Here is a 20,020-nt window from a genome sequence, read left to right on the forward strand (position 1 = left end):
GTTATGTGCAAGATGATTTGTGGGAAACTCATTTTGCGTTGTCGGCGCGAAGTCATTCGATGGAGGAACTTAGGCACCGGGACATGAAGAGAGATTACTTCGAAGTAAATGTAATTTTTGTTTATTTATTTCGTTACAACCGAGGTTTTGTTTCTATATAAACTTAATTCATTTTTAATTAAATTTTTAGTTAAATGTGCTGCCATTTGAGTCCACTGTATTTTCTTGAATAGTTTATATTTTATACCGTATATATATATTATAGTTTACAAGTGTATAGTTACAGGTTTTTATAATGCTCGTTTTCTTACAAGATAAAGTGGTATAGCGTAGAGTAAAATAGAATGCGAGGAAAGCGTGACAAAGCGTTAAAACATAAGTTGAAAGGGACAATAAATGACAAATAAAAATCAACAAAGGTATCATCAAATTCGAGAAAATCGCGGAAAGCGTTCAAACATAATTGCAAAGAACAATAAGTTGTGTTAAAAATAGCTTTCTAGTATTGACGCAAAGGATCGATAATTTGGAGGATCCAAGCAGCTGATCCAAAGTATATTATTTAATTATTAAATTACAGTTAATCGTAATTTACATAATATAAAAATAATTTTAATTTGAAAAATACAGTTATATGTATTTCCATAAAGATTCTTTCCGTGTTCGAATAAAATTGCTGAGTTGCAAACCTTGACTTGTAACGTCAAATGAATAAAAATTAATTTGAATGTGGTCGATCTCGTAAATGCAAAATCGCAGGCACAACGAAATAAAATGTGAATCACGCGAGCATCGTATTCGTGTCACCATTAATTGCACCCGCGGCCGTCTAAATTCTCTGTGACAGAATCCAATGAATAAACCCAATTAGATACGATCTACTAATTTGTACTCCGAAAATCGTGATCCACGCACGAATCAAGTCCGTTTAAAACGAACCGATTAAGAACCATTCTTTTCCATAGTCCATATTTCATGGGCCCGGCATCGTGCCCTCCCTTTCACCGGCGCAGCCTTCTAAACGAAGTGCCCTGAAAACATGTAAATTGCTCGAGAAATCGACGAAGCGGATAGACAGACACACCGTGACCATTCGCGCCGCCTTGAAACAATGTCCAATTTCGGGCAAGGCTGTGTCGCCGCTGAGACGAAAGGATTCCGTCGTCGTCGTCGTCGACGACGGACCAGTGAGAAGAAGGGAGAAGTTCGAGGCGAGAATGGTTCCGGTTTCTCTTCGATGTCCCGTGAACACCCGAGAAATGTCGTTAACGCTTAAATGTTAATAAATGTGGCGGGAGCGAGAGAGGGTAGAGACCGGATCCCACGTAGACGGACAGGTAGAGGAGGCTCACCTGAGAGACTGCGAGCGCAGAAGGCAAGAAGTCGAGCGGCGAACCTGGCGGCGAACCTGACGGCGAACCTGGCGGCTGCTTTTGAGCCCCGGTTTGTCATGGTTCGCATGATAGATGAAGGAAGCGGCAGCAGCTCTACACGCGTCTACAACCTATATAGACGGTGTTAAGTTTTCACCGCGGGGACACCTTGCTCGCAAATAGAATCTCGGGCGGCAAGCGCTGGACACGCAGCTTTCGAGGCGAAAATGCCGATCGAAATTCGATACTTCCACAACTTGCGTAATATTTTTTTGGCATTGAGAGAAGTAACGGTACCGTTGGGACCGTGTTCTTCTGCAGCAGAGATCGATAGAGTGCGAGCTTCGTGCATTTGTGGCAGAAACGGGCAGGTGAAACGCGAGACTTTCATCTTTGATGCTGTATTCTCGATAGATGTTAGTCAAAAAATGTATCATTAAAAAATTTGAAAAAATTCCTATGACATTCCAAAGCATGTCTGCAGTTGTTAATATAAATTTCGCAATTTGCAGAATTTTTTTGGTACTGGATAAGGTAGTTATTTGTGTTGGGACATTAATTGTTGCAGCGGGGATCAACAGACTGCGAAACAGACTGCATTTTTATTAGTTCTTACAATTAGTGAAATGTATTTTCAAAAAAATCTGAAAAAATGCGTACTACTATGCTACTTCGTTTTCTTGGATATTTATGGAATTGTAGTTTGACAGTCTTATTATTAATAATGTCTAGGCTATTCATAAACATCGTGCACTGGTTGCGGAAATTATAAAAATGTATCTCCTTGATATTATAAAAATGTTTCCAAGAGAAATTTTTAGATGATCTTTCTTAACTCATTGACACATTAACATCCTTGTGCGGTTTAATTTTAATAATAATTTGAATGTGCTTAATTTTACTCAGATTCGCAAGTGGTGAGAATGTTAAAAAAGTAATCGATGTCATATACAACATTGCTTCGCAATTTTTATACAATCGAATAAAATACTTCGACTTCATGAAATAATTGAGGTTTCCGGCACGTTCATCGAAGCGTTAAAGCATTCGCGTTACACTAAAAATCACGAAATTTAAGTAACTTAATATTCTCGTTGTTATAAAACAGCATGCATTGACCGCGTTTAGGGTGCCGTTGTTTCAACGTGAAATATTCGTCTAGTACGCGCGGGGGTATCATGTGCTAACGTGTGATCGGGCCGAAATCAGGGTTCTTGCGGAACCGCAGGAGCGTCTTCAATCAGGTAGTTAAGTTCAGATTTTTCTTCCCCCGCTTTAGCACCCTCGGACTATCGAGACCGCAGCGCGCGAGCCGCAGAATTCGCCACGATCTTTTTGCGTCGGCCGACTTTTTCGTTTTTTCTCGGCCGCGAACGCGGTCCGCGTGTTATGTCTTTTGCAGTTCGACTTTCTACATTACATGAAATCCCGGGCGTTTCATCACCGGGGTCCGGCTGCACCGCCGGATTTCACCTCGAAAATGAGTTTCTCGTTATTTACGTTTTTGCGCGGCGCCGGGCCGCGATTACGCGACACTAAACGTCGAACGCAGTCCGTTTTCTCTCGACCGACATTTGCTTTTCGTCGATTCAACGCTTTCCCTTCTTTTCCGCGTAATTGGCAACACTGGGCCGGTTAGAAATCTGCCGAAGGGTTTGCCGAACGCTTCTCGGTAAATTTAATATTTTTTAGAAATAATTTTCGTTAAATTTCTTATTCTCCGATCGGTGCACAGTGTTTCACGAAATTGGTGTTTTTATCGATCATTTGATCTGTTGATCTTTAAGTACATTGTTTTAGAAATATTTCAGGCTATTTACAGAATTCTGTAGCGTTGGAAGGATTCTATACGGCGTTAATTAAAAAAATATCATTTCTTGTACAATTTCTTATAAAATTGAGAATGAATGTACTAGCTAAAAAATTGATAAATTTTTGCGACTCCTTTGCGCGTCATCAATATTATTATATCTTTGTCACAAGAAATCATTTGATGAATTATCACTAAAACGACCGCACCCTATTTTTATTATAATATATGCTTGAATGAAGAAGCTCAAATAAAAATTACTGACAGAAACATTTTGATAGCATCAGTGAATTGTAAAGGAAACAAACGGAAAATTTTGACTGATTTGGTAGTTCTATTGTTAAAGAAATATTGTGTGTTCCAACAATTATAAAATCAACGATGGACATCCTTCCATCATGTATAAAAAATTGCAACATTTTTGCGACTGATTCGCACATCAACGTTTGTACTTCATCACTGCCACGAGAAATCATTTGGCGAATTAAAAGAAGCATTGTTCTCTATCGAACGTTTCTAAAATCGAGAACAAATATCCTCCGCGATCGAAGAGATGCAACATTTTTTTCTGGCACGTTTGCATAGCACGTGGTATCGGTAAGCATTGAAAAGGGAGGCCAATGGGGCGCATCTTCCGAGGGGTGGCCACCCTCCCATCATTTTACTGTAACGAATCGTTGATTAATCTGTCCTCGGCTGTGTATAATCATGCGGACGCAACCTCGTGACCAACGAGCCCGGCCATGACTGCATTCGGAAAAGAAATCGCCGGTCGAGATTCTCGCGGTAAAGATGTCTGAATGGCGATGGCAAAAAGATTCCCCGATATTTTACGGTGGTAGTCATATTTTTATCTCGTGGCGCGGCCACTGCGACAACCGCGCCAGGGTCGGACCAAGGGAAGTCAAGGGTTACTACCCTGGCCCGTGCAATGTTTGGCCACCCCCGACAACCGTCGCGACCATAAATCTTACGATCGTCAAGGGACGACTCATTCATGCCACTTTGCTTTCCGACCGATATCCGAGCCGCAGGAAACTCGAGGACTCCGACGACTTTCGGCTCGGTCAAAGCGAAGGAGTGTCTTCGACCTGTCTTTACGTTTCTTTTCGCTTTTTCTCTGTCTTGCGCGAGTGACAAGGGATGATTTCGTTTTCTATCGTATTATAAATTCGCTGTCATGTTATGCCGTAGAACGGGCTCTGGACAATTCTGGGCACAGTGTTCAAAAATTAAACAGTACGTTAACATTATATAAAAATAAATAAAGTATATATTATATAAATATATATTTATATATAAATAAGAAACGTTATATAAACAGTATATTAAGTTTCTGATCAATTTTCAAAATACATTTTCATTGCAATATATTCCAACCAACTATATTTGACTAGAATGTTTCTAGAATGTTTAAAATTTTAGCCTTCTAATTCCAGTTTAATTAATTCAATTGTTTTAACTTTGTGGGAATTTTAATGGTTGATCGTGGGCGTCGAACGTGTTGAAGCGTGGCAAGTTGTGGCAAATATTGATTTATTGTGTCCTATTGTAAATCTTTTGTAGATTTCGGGGGTGACAATGTGGTGGCAGAAGTGTTCATTAGAACATTAGTATTAGCTTATTACATTATCTTTTGGGTTGTCCTTCCTTCTTCTTTATGGGCCGGCTGAAACTTAGCCTCGTAAACATAAAGGGGATGTTTTGTGACGCTATAGCAACCATTATGTTGCGATGATCACGAGGAAACGACGCTAGTAAATTATCCTCACGGAAAGACCTCAACATAAACTCACTGTTACAAAACTGCACTTTGTTTTCAACTAAAAATAACTCCGATTATTGAGATAAAGATCAAGAAAATTAATGTAATATAATCACTGTTTTAATATAATCACTGTACTGAAACTGTGCTTTATTACCAGATAAAAACGAATACGATTAAAATCAGTTTGTACGAAAATTGAACTAAAAATAATTCCAGTTACAATTCTGTATATAAAATCACAGACTGCAATGAAACTGAACTAAAAATAATTACAATTACAATTCAGTATATAAAATCAGACTGCATAAAAACTGAACTAAAAATAATTACAATTACAATTCAGTATATAAAATCAGCCTCTGAGAGAACTAAATTAAAAATAACTACAATTACAATTCATTATATAAAATCAGTCACTGAGAAAACTAAACGAAAAAATAATTACAATTCAATAAATAAAATCAGTCACTGAGAAAACTAAACGAAAAAATAATTACAATTACAATTCAGTACATAAAATCAGTCCCTGACAGAACTAAATTCCAAAGAATTACAATTACAATTCATTATATAAAGAAAACCGAGCCAAAAATAATTCCAATTCAATTCGTAAAATCAGTCAACAAGAAGACTGAATCAAACTTGAAGAGCAATAAACGAAGACCAGTACCAAGAACTAGAACCGATTGCGACAAAAACGAAGAAAATCCAAAATATCTCTGGCCGATGAGGGAAAACAGCGGACTCCGAGAGGAAAGGAAGTCGAAGGGGGTGCGCGTCAGGAGAAGGGTGGCCGGAGGAATCGGTCGAAAGTGCGATTCCACGGTTTTTCCAGTATTTTTTTCGGCGTGGTCCGGCCGGAAGGGCGGCGTTTCCAGGGCAGAAAAAGTTAATAGCGTCGTGAAATTAGCCGACGCGGGGCGGATCGTTGATCGGAGGGTTGCGCGCGTATCGGCCGTGGGGTGTTCTGCACAGATGCAACGATAGCAACAGTTCGGTGTCGGCTCGTTCAGACAGGAGGCCACATATGAGCTCTGGAGCCTAGCCGGGGCATCGTATGGGCTTGACTCACACGCATCACGCGCAGTCATCCATCATTGTCAGTCTCTTCACTGACACAGCCGTTCGTCCGGTCTACGGACGCGCATACGGGACTCTCCCGATTCGTGACCCTCTGTCTCTCTCTCTCTTTATCCTCCCCTCTTTCTCTCTCTCTCTGTCTCTCGTTCACCCTCTTTGTTCCTCTCTTTCTCTCCGGTCCGCGTGTTCTGATTTCCCGAAGCTCGAGCCAGAAGTTTACACGGCTATCGATGCCCCGATACTCCAAAACGATGCACCGACGGTTTTCCGCAAAATTGTCCGTATCGAAACTGCTGCAATTCGGTGAACAAAAATTCCACGCCAACGAAACTGGGCTCATTGTGAAGCTCGAGGCCTCTACTTTTACCGCGCATAGTTCAGTTTAATCGAGGACGGCTTTGCGTAATGTAGATTCGAGAAAATCTACGAGAAATCGAAGCGACGTTCTTTCTCGATACCGGTGTAAATTGTAACGTCTCCGGAGACTCGACAAAATTTGTCCCGCGACTGAAACTAACGCGCATTCGAAGATTCGAGTCTCCTCTTCGCAACGACCGTTCAAAACTTGCCGTACGATTTTTTTGAAGTCGTTCTATCGAGCGCCGAACGACGAGAGTATGATGTTTGAAATTTCACATTTCTGTTGCACACACAGGACGGTAAAAAAATTGCTCATTTGACACACCTGACACGAAGTAGGTCGTTTCAATTCCATCCGGCAGATATCTGGCGTTAAAAAGGCTGAGTTTTTCTGCGAATCAGGCCCGCGTAGTTTCTTTTTGTTAGTTATCCGAGCGGCGCTTTTGATGTAATTTAAAGGATGCGTCCGATGAATGGACGGCTTCGTTGCAGCAGGTCTTGCACCGTTGTCCACTAATGCACAGCTGACACCGGCGGGCTATCTGGAACGATCTCGCTTAGGATCGCGGGGGGAACGTCTGAATTTCGTAGGGAAAATCGCGCCGGTGCCTCGGAAAGAGGCGACTGAAATGTATGTATTTGGATCGCCGTTTCCTGCGAGCCCCGTGTCGGCGAAGGAACCGACGATGATGGATGACTCGAAATATCAGAGCAATCGAACTGAAATATTATTTTTAGCGTGGCCCTCTCGCGCGCCGCGCTCGATCCATATTTTACTGACGCGATGCGCCGCATTTATCACCCTATTAAAATTGATTTGCGCGCGCGAATTGCGCGGCTGTCGACAGCGATCGCGTCCTTCGGCGGATCCGCGTCCTTTCCCAACGAAAAATCCCTCGATCCGCCCCGATCGCTATCTTCTAAACGATTTGAAGCACAGCCTTTTGCACTTTACGTTTGACACGTGAGATCGATAGTTGCTGTTGCATTTTCATTATTTATGCATAAACCTGTTTTCAAGAGTGTCTGTTTTCATCATTTTAATCGAGATACGGTTCGCCTTCGACACAGACGAAATCAATATTTCCTGCTACATTTCAATTATTATTTATCCTTTGTTCTGGAATATTTACTTTGATCATTTTAGTTAGCAATTGAAATCATTAACTTACGCTTGATCTTCGACACAAATAAAAGTAATGTAATGTAAATGTAATACTGTTGCATTACAATTATTTTTGCAGGATCGTTTTTCAAGAATACTCGTTTCAATTATTTTAATTGAGTTGCAGTTTAACCGCTTGCACTTTATTTTCGACACAGATGAAATCAGTATTTCCTGTTGCATTTCAGCTATTCGATCTGCTAAATGTAACCATTCTTCATTTCTTCGAATTCGAAACAATATTTGATACACCTGCTACCGAAACTGTAGGACAAAAGTAAACGAAAGCACGCAATACGTGGCACACAAGCGTGCAACGTAGCTGTGAAAGAAATTGCAATGCATGGGATTAAAAGGTGCATCGATTATCGCGCCGGTGTTTCGAAGCTGTTCTCCATCGATTACCGATGATTCTCGCTGGGAACATTCCGTGGAAGACTGAAATATGTGTTGATGAGATCGGACGATTCCATCCCGAGCCATTTTTCAATTTATTCAAAGATCCTCGGCGCTCGGATGAAGTTGATGAACGTGGAACGAACGAGGAAAGAATGGGAATCGAAGATCGTGATTAATTTCCCCAACTTTCATTGCCTGCTGTCCCCATCTGGAAACCATGGACTGCAGATGTTTGTGAAACAGATATAAACGAAACGATCGATCGATCTCTTAATTTATAAAAACGACGCATCAACGCTGTTCCATTGCACTTCCTCCATAAATTCCAGGTTTGTTCCAGTCGCCGATATTCGAGCAGCTCCGAAATCAGCGGCTCGCCTTGTCCATTGTTCGCTGATAGATAGATAAGACCGCGGATTTTTATGCAAAATAATAATTCAGTATGGAAACAATGTATCCATAATTTTCGAACAATCTTATCACCGTTTCAAATTGCATCGACCGGTCACGTTCGCGAATGCATAAAATTCGCGGTCCACCGAGAAGGAAGAGAAAAACCGGAAATAAATGACAGACAATGCGTTTTTTTTTTAAGTTTGGTACGACCTGTATTTTGCGTCGGTGAACGAATGTACACGTGTGTGCGATGATCACTGATAGATTTTTTTTCGCTCGAATCGAGGATATCCTCCTCGTCGCTCGGGAATTATACATTCAGAATTGAATAAACAACGTGTGGTGGACGTGTGTACATGTGTACGGTGTTGTGTCTCTGTTCCTCTTATACGTGTGTATGTACCAGTGTCGATACGTCGCCTCGTTTCCTGTGTGTATGTGTGTGTATGTGTGTTACGATTAACGTAAGCGCGCTATGTACAAAGAAGATTCCTCGTGTAAACAGCCATGGCTCCTAATGCTTTTATACAAGCCAGACGACGGCTTCTTATTCCCGCTGTTCAGGTGAAAATCAATGTTACACGTCCGCTAGCTACAGCTTACCTCGTATTTTAACTATCGGCTCATGACGATGACCTTTATTTGGTTCGCTTAAAGTTACGGTCCGCCATCGGGACGACAAGCAATTGTCTGCTCTCGATCGGTTTCGGTACTCTCTTCCACCGCTGTTTGCCGTTTTTATCGTTCATTATCGTGCACCGTGATATTCTCTACAATTTATTACGCGCGCAGGCTATGTCCGATGTCGTTAATACAATCGAGCAGAATTCTACGAGTTTCGTTAAGCCGACGAAAAATGTGACCGAATTGAATTCCGAAGTTCTCGCCGTTTCACGCTTCGCGCGCGTCGAGGAAAGTTATTATTTACCATGAAACGAGACACGTTTTACAATTAACCACGTTTTACAAGCTGCCCCGATTCACGCGTGGCTCGCTTCTTCGGCAGACGGGGCCCGAACGGTAACGAGAAAAGTTTCTATGGACTCGTGTTGTCGTTTGAAGGTAAATCTGTGCTCCCGAGCAAGTCGCAGCTGGTTCGGCTTGAAAGGGTCGTCAGCGACGACCGTCGAAGATGGCCACCGTCGGCCTGCAGTTTCTCAATCCTTCGAGATTTCTTTCCGGGAGAAAGGAATTATCGAGCATTGTTGTCGAACAGTTCTGAGAGACTTCCTTTCGACGCGATCCCTGATACCCTTAAACCGCACGCTTGCTTGCAATTTGCCAATCGTTCGCCAATTCGGTGCAGAATTCGCCGACCTTCAATAGACGCTTCCAGCGGACACGGTTTCGAGTCGGAAGACCTCGAACAGACATTTCGCCTCGTCCCGACAGCGGCAGAGATTCCAACCGGAAACGCGGGGTCCGTGAACGAAATGATGGGCGGTTTCAAAATGAAAATGTTGTCTCGTTAACTCTAGGAGAAATAAAAAAAAAAGAAGAGAAGAAGAAAGAAACGTAGTCCGGCGTGCGGTAAAAAGTAAGCACCGTTGAAACGAACTAAACGAAACTCGGAACGTTTCGGGCAGTCTCGTCGGACGCTGAATGTCTTTCGGGGGAGGGGCGTTGTCGAAGAGACGCGACGAGGACCCCGAAAACGAGGGTTCCTCCGCGGAAACGTTCCTCTCCCCCCGCACATCTGTTTCACTGCGTCCAGAGCGAATTTTCGGATTCTTACAGTAGGCAGTTACACGATTATGTTCTGTTCTTAAGTAAAATTAACGCATTGCACCTACTCCACCCACTCGGATTGTATACTCCCTGTGTTCGCTAAGATCTCTCGTTAACGCGCCCGCAGCCGACCTTTCCACCTTCGATTAATCAAAATTAAGAACCGCGATGTTGAATGTCGGATAATTTGCTTGTTAAATTGTCCCGAAAGGCTGTGTAAATACAGTTCGGTTATATCATCTGTACTTCTAATTGCAAGGAAGATTCAAATCGCTAAAAATCTTGCGAGATTTACTCGAACTTTCTTCTTTAATAACTTTTTGAAAGTCGATATCGTTACCAGTTTCTATCGCAAAACCGAATCTATCATTTTTGCAACCGAGTTCTGAGAATTCGAACGTAGAATACGAGGAACATAACTGCAATTGGTTGTGCTAATAAGCAACGCCGAGGCTGCCAGCACGTTAACATCACACGTTCCCACTGCCGTTCTATGTACACGCGTTCTCTCACTATCAATTATTGCTCGCGAATCTATCAGGCTTCACAGACTCTCTCGAATATTATAAATCGCCGCCGCGCGCGTAATCCGGCCGAGATGACCCGACGAGATGATCGCACCCGTCGATCTCCGTCCCCGCGTCGACAAGATGGCGCCGCCGCGAGGCCGACGAAATGGCGCACGGCGGCCGGCCAGAAACACGTTCACGCGTGCACAGGGGCTGGCTAGCTCGAGAAATCGTTCGCGTTCGAAAGATTGCACTTGCACCGCGGGCTCCCGATCCCGGGAACCGAGTTCTTCGGCTTCGTCCCGCACTATTTACACGCACCGGCACGTCGATCCGGATGATCCATGTCCCCGTCGATCTCACTTGCCGATCGGCTTCGCTTTCGTCGAACGTCGAAAATTATCAGTTCGTAGCAACGATTGTTTACGGACGGAGACGATCGTCAGCGAAAGCGCCCCACTTCGTATTCGTCGAACCAAAGTGCGCTCGGTAGAAACGCGTCGAGGTTCGCATCGGTGCGGAGCCACGTTTTCTAAACAACAAACCGGTTGCACCGAGAGACCGACGACGACACCTTCGAGAAAAGTGCACCGATTCGAACCCAGCTGCGTCACTTTCGAACCCGCGACCGTCGGTTCACGATTCGCACGCTCGAATTCTGTCGGACGTCGCAAGCGTTCGGACTGCTTCGTCAAAGACGCAGGACCTCGGAACCGTTTCGAGTCGCTCCGCGTCCTTGCGGAAGCATTCCGAGCACGTTCCCCAGCTGCCTAGAACTCGCGGCAAGATCACCCGAAGAGTTCGACGGGCACGGTATCACTCGCGACCGCGAAAACCCGGAGGACGAGCCCGAAGAAGTAGGTTCACCGGAATGTCTCCACCGTGTCTCCGACCCTCGGGACAGGACACCCGCGCACGATCAACTATGTACACATCACAATGATCAGTAGAGCGCGTTGAGCAAGCACTGCTCGTCGCTCCAGTCCAGCTGGCAAGGATTCTCGGTCTCGTGAACTCAGCTGAGTTGATAATATTCCGGCGCGAAGTCGTTGGCCAGGTTCGTCAGGAAGTTGAAGTCCGAGGAGCTGTTGCTGTTATCGGCCGACGGCGGCGGAGCGGCACCATGGACAGGGTCCCCGTAGAAGTTTCCGTAGTTCCCGTAAGAATCGGCGTTGCCTTCTGCTTGGCCCGTGCTGCCGGGCGGAGTGATGACAGCCGCGGTGGCAGCGGCGATGGCAGTGGCCGTGGTGGTCATCCCGGGCGCTGGGAACGGATCGGGCGAGGAGACGTAACTGTTCGGAATGTTGGAGGCCTCTCCGCCTTGGTGCACGTGGAGCTGACTAGCCTGCTCGTAGTAGGCGTTCGGATGACACTTGTTTCCCGGCCGGTACTCGCCCGAGCTGGGGTGCATGGGCGGTTGATGGGCCACGTAGCCCTCTGCCGTGTGTTGTTGCTGGTGCTGCTGTTGCTGCTGGATGTCGTTGTAGTAGTGCTGGCCGGTCTGCACGGACACGGCCGCGTGGCCGTGGGAGGTCAGATTCTCGCCGGCCCCGTGATAATTACCGCTGACCGGATAGCTGTAGTTCCCCGGAGCCATGTAGCTCTCGGTGGACTGTTCGTGCTGGGGGTAGCCTTGGCTGGGCCCGTAGGCATTGCTGCCTTGCATGCCTCGATGATAAGACGCGTGATAAGGCGGCCCAGCTTGGGGATACCCGTTGTACTCGCCGCCGGTGTTGCTGTACTGACTCTGCTGCTGATGGAACTGCATGGAGCCGGCGTTGTACATCGTCCTCGAAGCGTTGCCGGTGGTTCCTCTCACGTGATGAGGCACCCTGGACCCCAGCACCTGGCTCTGTCTCGCGTACAGCGGATGGACCTCGCCCGGGTACGAGATCCTAGGCTGCTGGTAGCTATCTCGGGAGCAGTAGTTGCTCTGCGACTGCGACTGTTGCGTCGCTGCTGGGACAGCTTGCCTGTTCGGCACGCCGTTTCGATAGTCGACGGCAGCGGTCGACTGGTAGACGCTCTGCTGCTGGAAATGGGTCTGCTGGGCGTTGGAGATGCTCCTGCCCCCGTGGGGAGACATGGTGCCTGCGTTCGTGGACCCGTGCATCATGGGCGGCGCCACCGAGCTGGTCGAGGACGGAGAGCTCCTGGGCCGCTGCATGTACGCCGCGTGGGTGGCTTGGATCCCCAGCGGACTGCCCTGCTGCAGTTGCACGGACACCGGGGTGCCGGGTGTCGAAGACGGCGTCAGGCTTCTCGTCGAGTTCTGGCCAGGTAACACGGGTGTGCTCACCGTGGAGTCCGGCATCGCCAGCAACACCCCGTTGCTGTTCACCGAGCAGAGCTCCTTCGTGCTGGCCGACGGCGACTTCTTGCTCACGGAGATCTGCTTGCCAGGGTTCGGGCTCTTGTGGCCGCTCTCCACCTTCACCCTGACGTCGCTCGACAGCTTCTTCGAGGCCACGCTCGGCGACGTCACCTCGCTGCCGTCCTGCGACCTCGAGTCGTCGTCCGCTATCATCTTCTCGAACGAACTCGACACGCTGTTAGTGCTGCCCACGCTGCTCGCGCCGTTGCTGTTCGCGTTGAAACCCGGGTTGCTGTTGTTGTTGTTGTTATTGTTGTTATTGTTGTTTGTCGCGCTCGGGGTGTTGTTGTTGTTGTTGCTGCTGTTCCGGCGACCAGACGAGCTCAACTCCGTCACGTCGCCGGCTAACGTGCTACCCACGTCGCTCACCCCGGAGATATCACAGTTGTGGCAGCTCTTCTTCTCGTCGCTGTCCAACGACAGCAGCTTATCGCCTTTCGACTTCTCCATACCGTCGGACGTCGAGCCGTCCTTCTCGTCGCCGTCCTCCTTGCTCAGCGTCTGCCGCTTGTGCTTCATCCGCCGGTTCTGGAACCACACCTTCACCTGCAATGCAAACGTTTGCTTTTGCTAGACCCTGCTGACAACATCGAGGAATCTTTCTCGTCGAGCATTGTCGAGATTCGAACTCTCGTGACTTTGTGGACAAGAATCGCGGGCCGAATTGGCTAGGCTCGTTTTTAAGACGGAAGCTTCCTCTTTCGCGAATATCTGCTCGTTTTCTTCGGGTGCGATTTTAGGGTGCTTAATACGCTGAGTCCGTCACAAATGGGTGACACTGATTTTTAGCTGGGTTTTGAAATTCTTTTTTATTGTAATATATTCGGATGAAGTGAAGGTTACTAGGGTTTTTAGAATACAGAGGAGTATGGGCTGATAGCTGCTATAGTAAATTCTAATTTTCTAGTTTCGATTTGATTGATTAAATTAGTTAAATCTTGCGGGAAATTTTTGGCGCGATATTCGGCACTTAACGTGTTCACAATAAGTCTATTAGTGGCTGCTATTTCGATTTGCAGTTTTGCAGTTTTTATTTTTAATCTTTTAGGATTTATCAGAGCTCTTCGATGAGAGCTGATTGAATAAATTCGCAAAACGTCGAAAGATCTAATGGATTAGAAAATGAAGGTACTGCACTCAGTTCGAACAATTTCTTCCAAGTTTTACTAATTTCAGACCGAGTACATTTTTAATGAACGCAAGGTCCCAGACGATTCGATGTAAACGAACTGGAAGTTGGCGGAACTCTCGTTGTTCTCACCTGCCTTTCCGTGAGATCCAGCGACGCGGCGATCTCTATTCTCCGCGGCCGGCACAGGTATTTGTTGAAGTGGAACTCCTTCTCCAATTCGAGGAGCTGCGTGTTCGTGTAGGCCGTCCGCAGCCGCCTCGGCAGACCATTCTCTGAAAAATGAGAGGTTATTCTTCTCTTTTTGTTCAGGATCTACTCCCCATTTCGTGCCGGATTGCTTCGAATTCTTTCCTAAATAGAAAGTCGAAGAAGATGGACTCTCCTCGAGATACCCTTCGTTTAAAAATCGGAAAATTATCAGAAATAAAATTCTTGTTACCGACACTTGGCTCTAGTATGACAAATAATCTAAATTTCTTTCCATTGAGAAAAATTATAGAAGACGTAAAATCAGTGTAGTTAGGGTTAATTTTTTATACTACAATTTCTTATTAACCATTTAAGGACGAATGTCGACATAGTGACGACATTAGGGTTGCATACCTTCCTATTGAAGTTGCAAATTTATTATTCCATTCGGTAAGTGACAAAACATTAGCATACATTGTTCAGTTTCCTATTATTCTATTTCTTATTAATCATTTAGGGACGAATGTCGACATAGTGACGACATTAGGGTTGCATACCTTCCTATTGAAGTTGCAAATTTATTATTCCATTCGGTAAGTAACAAAACATTAGCATACATTGTTCAGTTTCCTATTATTCTATTTCTTATTAATCATTTAAGGACGAATGTCGACATAGTGACGACATTAGGGTTGCATACCTTCCTACTGAAGTTGTAAATTTATTATTCCGTTCGGTAAGTAACAAAACATCAGCATATATTGTTCAGTTTCCTATTATTCTACTTTTTATTCTATTTTTTATTCATTTGTATTATTGTACATAATTTCTTTGCATCATTATGATCTAGTTTTCAGGAGGAAAACATTTTCAGCATTGTCCAAGTCTCTGATACGTAAACTAATCATCCCAGGAAGAGATGTTCTCAGCAATCTAAAAAGTTCTAGTCCACAAAGGGTTAATTCTTTGGACTGCGGTCATTGGTCTGAAGCAGCGGGACCTTGAACCTCGTGTCAACGAACCGATTAAGCCCTCGGCAGATAAAGATGTCGACACCCTGTCGCAAGATTCGTGCGACGGGAACACATTTCGCGGGGCAAAGGCGGTCTCCGGTTTTTGCCCGATTACGCCAGCCGAACAGTCGTTTAATTAATGATCATTTAGGCGATTCGCGGAGAGCAAGGGACGCCCGCGCAACAATACAAGCTGTGAGAGAGTGAAAGAGCAAGAGAGAGGAAGAGAGAAAGAGAGAGAGCGAGAGCGAGAAGTGAGAGAGACGGAAAAAGAGAGAGCGAGTGAGAGAGGAGAGGGGGATAGGCCCCCTGCGTCGACAGAAGAGAACCCCCTGTTCTGGCGTTGTTCCGGCGGGCTGCCGGGCTCCTTAGAAACTTTTGGCCAAGTTCCCAGCCGGCGGTATTCCGTGTCGATGCGAAACATCTCGTAATTATTATCTAGTAAGAAACTTGTCGCGAGATAACGAGGGAAGCGTCGAAAGAGGAAGGGACCTAGGCGGGGATGAAAGTAAGAACAGCACGATATCTCGATGAGGAACTACGGTAATCTGCCTTGGGGATGGTGTAAACAATCATTAATAGTCGCCTACAGTAATTACACACCGGGACCGCGAGCCGTAATATTTCAATCAAAGTCTCGATACTTAAAATTCGACGGAAGTTCGTTTAAAATACGGCGGGGAAAGGGACGGTCTATGGAGCCAATTAACTCCTCGGCAGCTTTCATTTTTCTCCAAGACCGGATTCCCGTAACTCGATGTTCCTTACACTGCTCGTTTGTACAGTTTTTATGTTAATCTGCTTGTTCGGCTGTTTGCCGGATGAAATTGAACAGCGCCAGATACACCGTGTTAAAAAGGAATTAAAGGTAACTTGGTTCGAAACTATGATCGTGAAGGAAGTTGTCGATTCTGATTGGTTATTTTTGCCGAATAAAAGCGGCCGAAGTTTATCGCGAGGCGAACTATCGCATGAAAATGTCTTTGCTCTTTTCTTTTAACAATTTTAACGAGTTGTATATAGTGTAAAAATATTCTCGAATTCTTCCAATGTATTCGCTGTGTATTCGATCGAATCATTTTTGAAAAAATGCACCATTTTTATAGTATACATTTATAAACCTTTGCCCTTAAATGTCCAATTTTAGAAGACGACGATTCTGATATATACATGCTTAAACATTTTTGTTTCGTAAAGTCTGCAACGCTAAAATCGTATGCCAAATCCTACGTTTAACGGAGTAGTTATTATTAACAGTACATAATTATTTATTTTATTCGAAGCGGCACTTACTGTCTCACGAATAAATAAAGGGACAGAAGCGATTAAACAATCCTCGTCAAGTAACGTATCGATGCCTAAAAATTGTCTACGATCTTCACGAATATATCATAGCCATTAGACTTCATAGTTAGCGTATTATCAGCCCGATGCTGATTAGCGATTGCTTGCGATTAGCGGCGCGAATTACCGAGAAAAGTAGGACTCGCGCGAGTGAAGGTATCAGTGTCGACGGTCTCTTAAATCGTGAGAACACAGAGAGTCCGGGGGGCTCGAGGAGACAGAGAACATCGATCGAGGTCGATTAACCGCGGGCGTCTACGATGTTTCCTCTCGCAACCCTGCGTTTCCCTAGCCATTTAGTATGTTTCTTCCTCGGTCGAGAGGTGCGGATGACAAAACGCGAGTAATCGCCGCGAGGGACGCGCTCCATGAAAATTGAATCGCACGACCGGTTCGCCTTGGACGTAATGCGTTTCCCGCGGTTTCGCCGATTGTTCGGTGACGGGGATAATTGAATCGTTTGTTTCGCCGGTGCGTGTGCTTCGATTTTTCTTCGTTTATTGAGAATATTAGAAGGGACGGGATGTTTCGAACGGTTATGTAAGTTATTTTTCTCGGTTTTCTTGACAGTAATTAATGAGACCGGACCCGTAGTATGTTAATGCGAGCGCGGCGGTTTCTTGCTCGCGTGTAACGCGAATAACATACACACCGCCGCGCCGCGTGGAAATTGCTGCGCCGCGAACAATCGAACCGACTCGCTCGCCCGGCTCTACGGTAATTGTTGAAAAATCGCGCGCCGCCACGTTGCATCGGATTCTTTCGTTTCGAATCAAATCCCTATACTCGTCTCTTCTCCCTCGGCCGCTTGATATTTATATCCCCTCGTCTGCATCGACACCGATCTGTACAACAATTGCGTTCATTCAGCAGCGTGCAATCGTTTGTTCGATGAATTACTAACGTTTGTAATTGATGCTATTGTTTCTAGGAAGCGTGTTCTGCTCGTGTTCCACTCCTCTGCGAATAGTTGCGTCCAGAAAACAGGTTTTACCTAACGCTAAAGCTATCGTGCCGCAGATCTTTTATCTTCCAACATCGTCGAAACCGTGAAAATTCATCGATAGAATACGGTTGAATGAGATTCTTAATCCTAGCATACTTTAAGGGAGACTGAAAAAGTGTCCGCAGAATTTTTAACACGTCTTTTTGTTCCAACAATGCCGTTTCATAAATTTTTCGTATTTTATTTTTGCGCGTACCGAAATCTATTAATGGAACGATATTTAAGACTAATGAAAAGAATAAGAAAAATGATTTTGCATAAAAATCCGGCGTCTACACATTCGTCACTTCAGTACCAACACTAAAACCGCAGGGTCATAATGATCTGTTCCTGGCTTTTTCTTGAACCGTTGCCAAAATTATACAACTCTTTCGATCAGAAATATTTCGACGAACCTCGTTATTCGGTCAAAGTTTTGGTAACTCGAATTTGGTCGCTATTACAAGATAATATATTATACAGTAATTTATTATACAGTATACTGTATACATTATTGTACAGTAATTTCTCCCTAATTCGCGCTCGGATTGCGCACAAAAATGGACAACTTGGTAAGAGGAGATACGATTACTCGAGCCTTGTGGCTCGTTCTTGTAGTCAAGGATTGTCAACAACTGTAAAAACTCTTCCCGAATCGTCCATTTTCGTGCTCAATCTGAGCGCGAATTATGAAGAAAAGACAGTACGAGCTCGGCGTCGATAATTCTGCTGTCACAAATTGATTCTCAATTTTTCTCCGCGCCGTGCGCGTACAACTTCCCGTAGCTCGGACTAGCATAAAAGCGGAGGCCCATCCATCTCCCGAGGTCATCGTCGTCATTATTCCAGCCCGGATTCGTCGAAGGCCGCGGCGGACAACGGTGGTGGATGGACAAGCGGCGATCGTTCCGCCCGGTAACAATCCAATCGAGCGCCGTCGAATTTTCCGGCCGATCGACCGATTCGGTCGACATGACCGATCGTTGCGGCACCTGGTCGAAGGCGACACCTCGCACGGGGTTACCGTTTCCACGTGTTTTTCGTAGCTGGCAACGCGTCCGTATCGGCGGCCAGGGGAAAAAAAACTGCTGTACGGCGTGACGCTCTGCGGACGGAGAGGAGGGTCGTTTCGTTTTCGAGGAGGGCCGAGATGCTAAACTACCCCATGGCGTGCGAGTGGATCCAAGGGTGGCCGAGGGGTGGCCGAGGGTGGCCGAGGGGTGGTTTCGAGTCGCCGGGGGGTCGGGCGAGAGAGAAGCCGAACGAACGAAAGACGGAAACAGAGCCGGATAAAAAAGGACGAGCTCCGGAGGGCGAAGGATAGCAGCGGGGAAAGGGGAGAAGGGGTCGAGGAGGAAGACGACAGATAGAGGGTGCAGCGGGGGCTAAGTCTGCACGTGGAGTTTTCATAGAGTAGACGCGGGGGTGGAAGTATCGCGTGAGTGACACGGCCCTTATCGATATTTCTATCTGGGGATTTGCTGAGGGAATCCGTCAATACCTTCTATCATAGCTGTGCGCTATCGGGGACAATCTTGCGTTTTATTTATGCAAAACCCGCTGTAAATGGTCACGGGATGGTATCCTGGACGAGGCCTACGATTTTGATAGGAAACCAGCTGGATTAGGAATGTTGGCATCGATAGCTGACACAGATGACATCTGTTCTCGTGAATCATTAAGGATCCGATTTATCTTTCTTCACGTTTTGTCGGTTACTGTACAAATTCTGTTTGTAAGGTGGAAAAGACTGCCAGCAAATTTCTAGATCGCTATGAAATACTGCTTGCTGGGTCTATAGGGTGTCCCAAATTTATTGTACAAGCGGGAAATGAGGGATTCCTGAGGTCATTTGAAGTAACTTTTTCCTTAGCGAAAGTGCAATCCGCGGCTTTGTTTACGGGTTATTTTCGAAAAGCAATGACCAATGAGAGGCGAGATCAGCTGGCGCCAAGCGGCCCACTGTTTTTCGTTAATACTTGTAAACGAAGTCAAGGGTTGCACTTTCGCTAAGGAAAAAGTTACTTCAATAGAGCTCAGAAACCCCACGTTTCCCGCTTGTATTATAATTTTGGGACACCCTATATAGACTGTGTTCAATAAGTTTCGACGATAAAGAGACGATTATTATAAGCAGATATAATTTTCTAGATGTTTTCTGGTTTGTTATAGAAACTCTGCTAGTTTCGAGCAAAATAAGATAAAAATGATTCTTTAGGAATTACATGTGGATGGCTCAGAAGCCGATTAATCTATGTCCGTGAACACTAAAATTGAGATAAATATGGATTTTGCAAATTAACTGTAAAAATTAAATAACTGTAAAATAATTAACCGTAAAAAAATAACAATGCCGCTAACAATGCACAGTTTTGATTGCAAGATGACACACGAA

General features: G+C 45.2%; 1 protein-coding gene across 1 annotated transcript in view; it reads right to left on the reverse strand.

Annotated features, from left to right (window-relative positions):
• Window positions 1-8,544: 8,544 nt before the first annotated feature.
• Window positions 8,545-20,020, reverse strand: part of LOC117219824 (uncharacterized) — a 56,263-nt gene continuing 44,787 nt past the window's right edge. Inside the window, exons 2-3 of the mRNA XM_033469290.2 lie at window positions 14,224-14,366; window positions 8,545-13,508 (exon numbers count right to left, since the gene is read on the reverse strand). Coding sequence (XP_033325181.1) covers window positions 11,604-13,508; window positions 14,224-14,366 — 2,048 coding nt within the window. The 3' untranslated portion in view covers window positions 8,545-11,603. The remainder of the gene's footprint in view (window positions 13,509-14,223; window positions 14,367-20,020) is intronic.

Source organism: Megalopta genalis, chromosome 5 (assembly GCF_051020955.1).
Source record: "Megalopta genalis isolate 19385.01 chromosome 5, iyMegGena1_principal, whole genome shotgun sequence".
In the NCBI taxonomy this organism is placed as follows: Eukaryota; Metazoa; Arthropoda; class Insecta; order Hymenoptera; family Halictidae; genus Megalopta; species Megalopta genalis.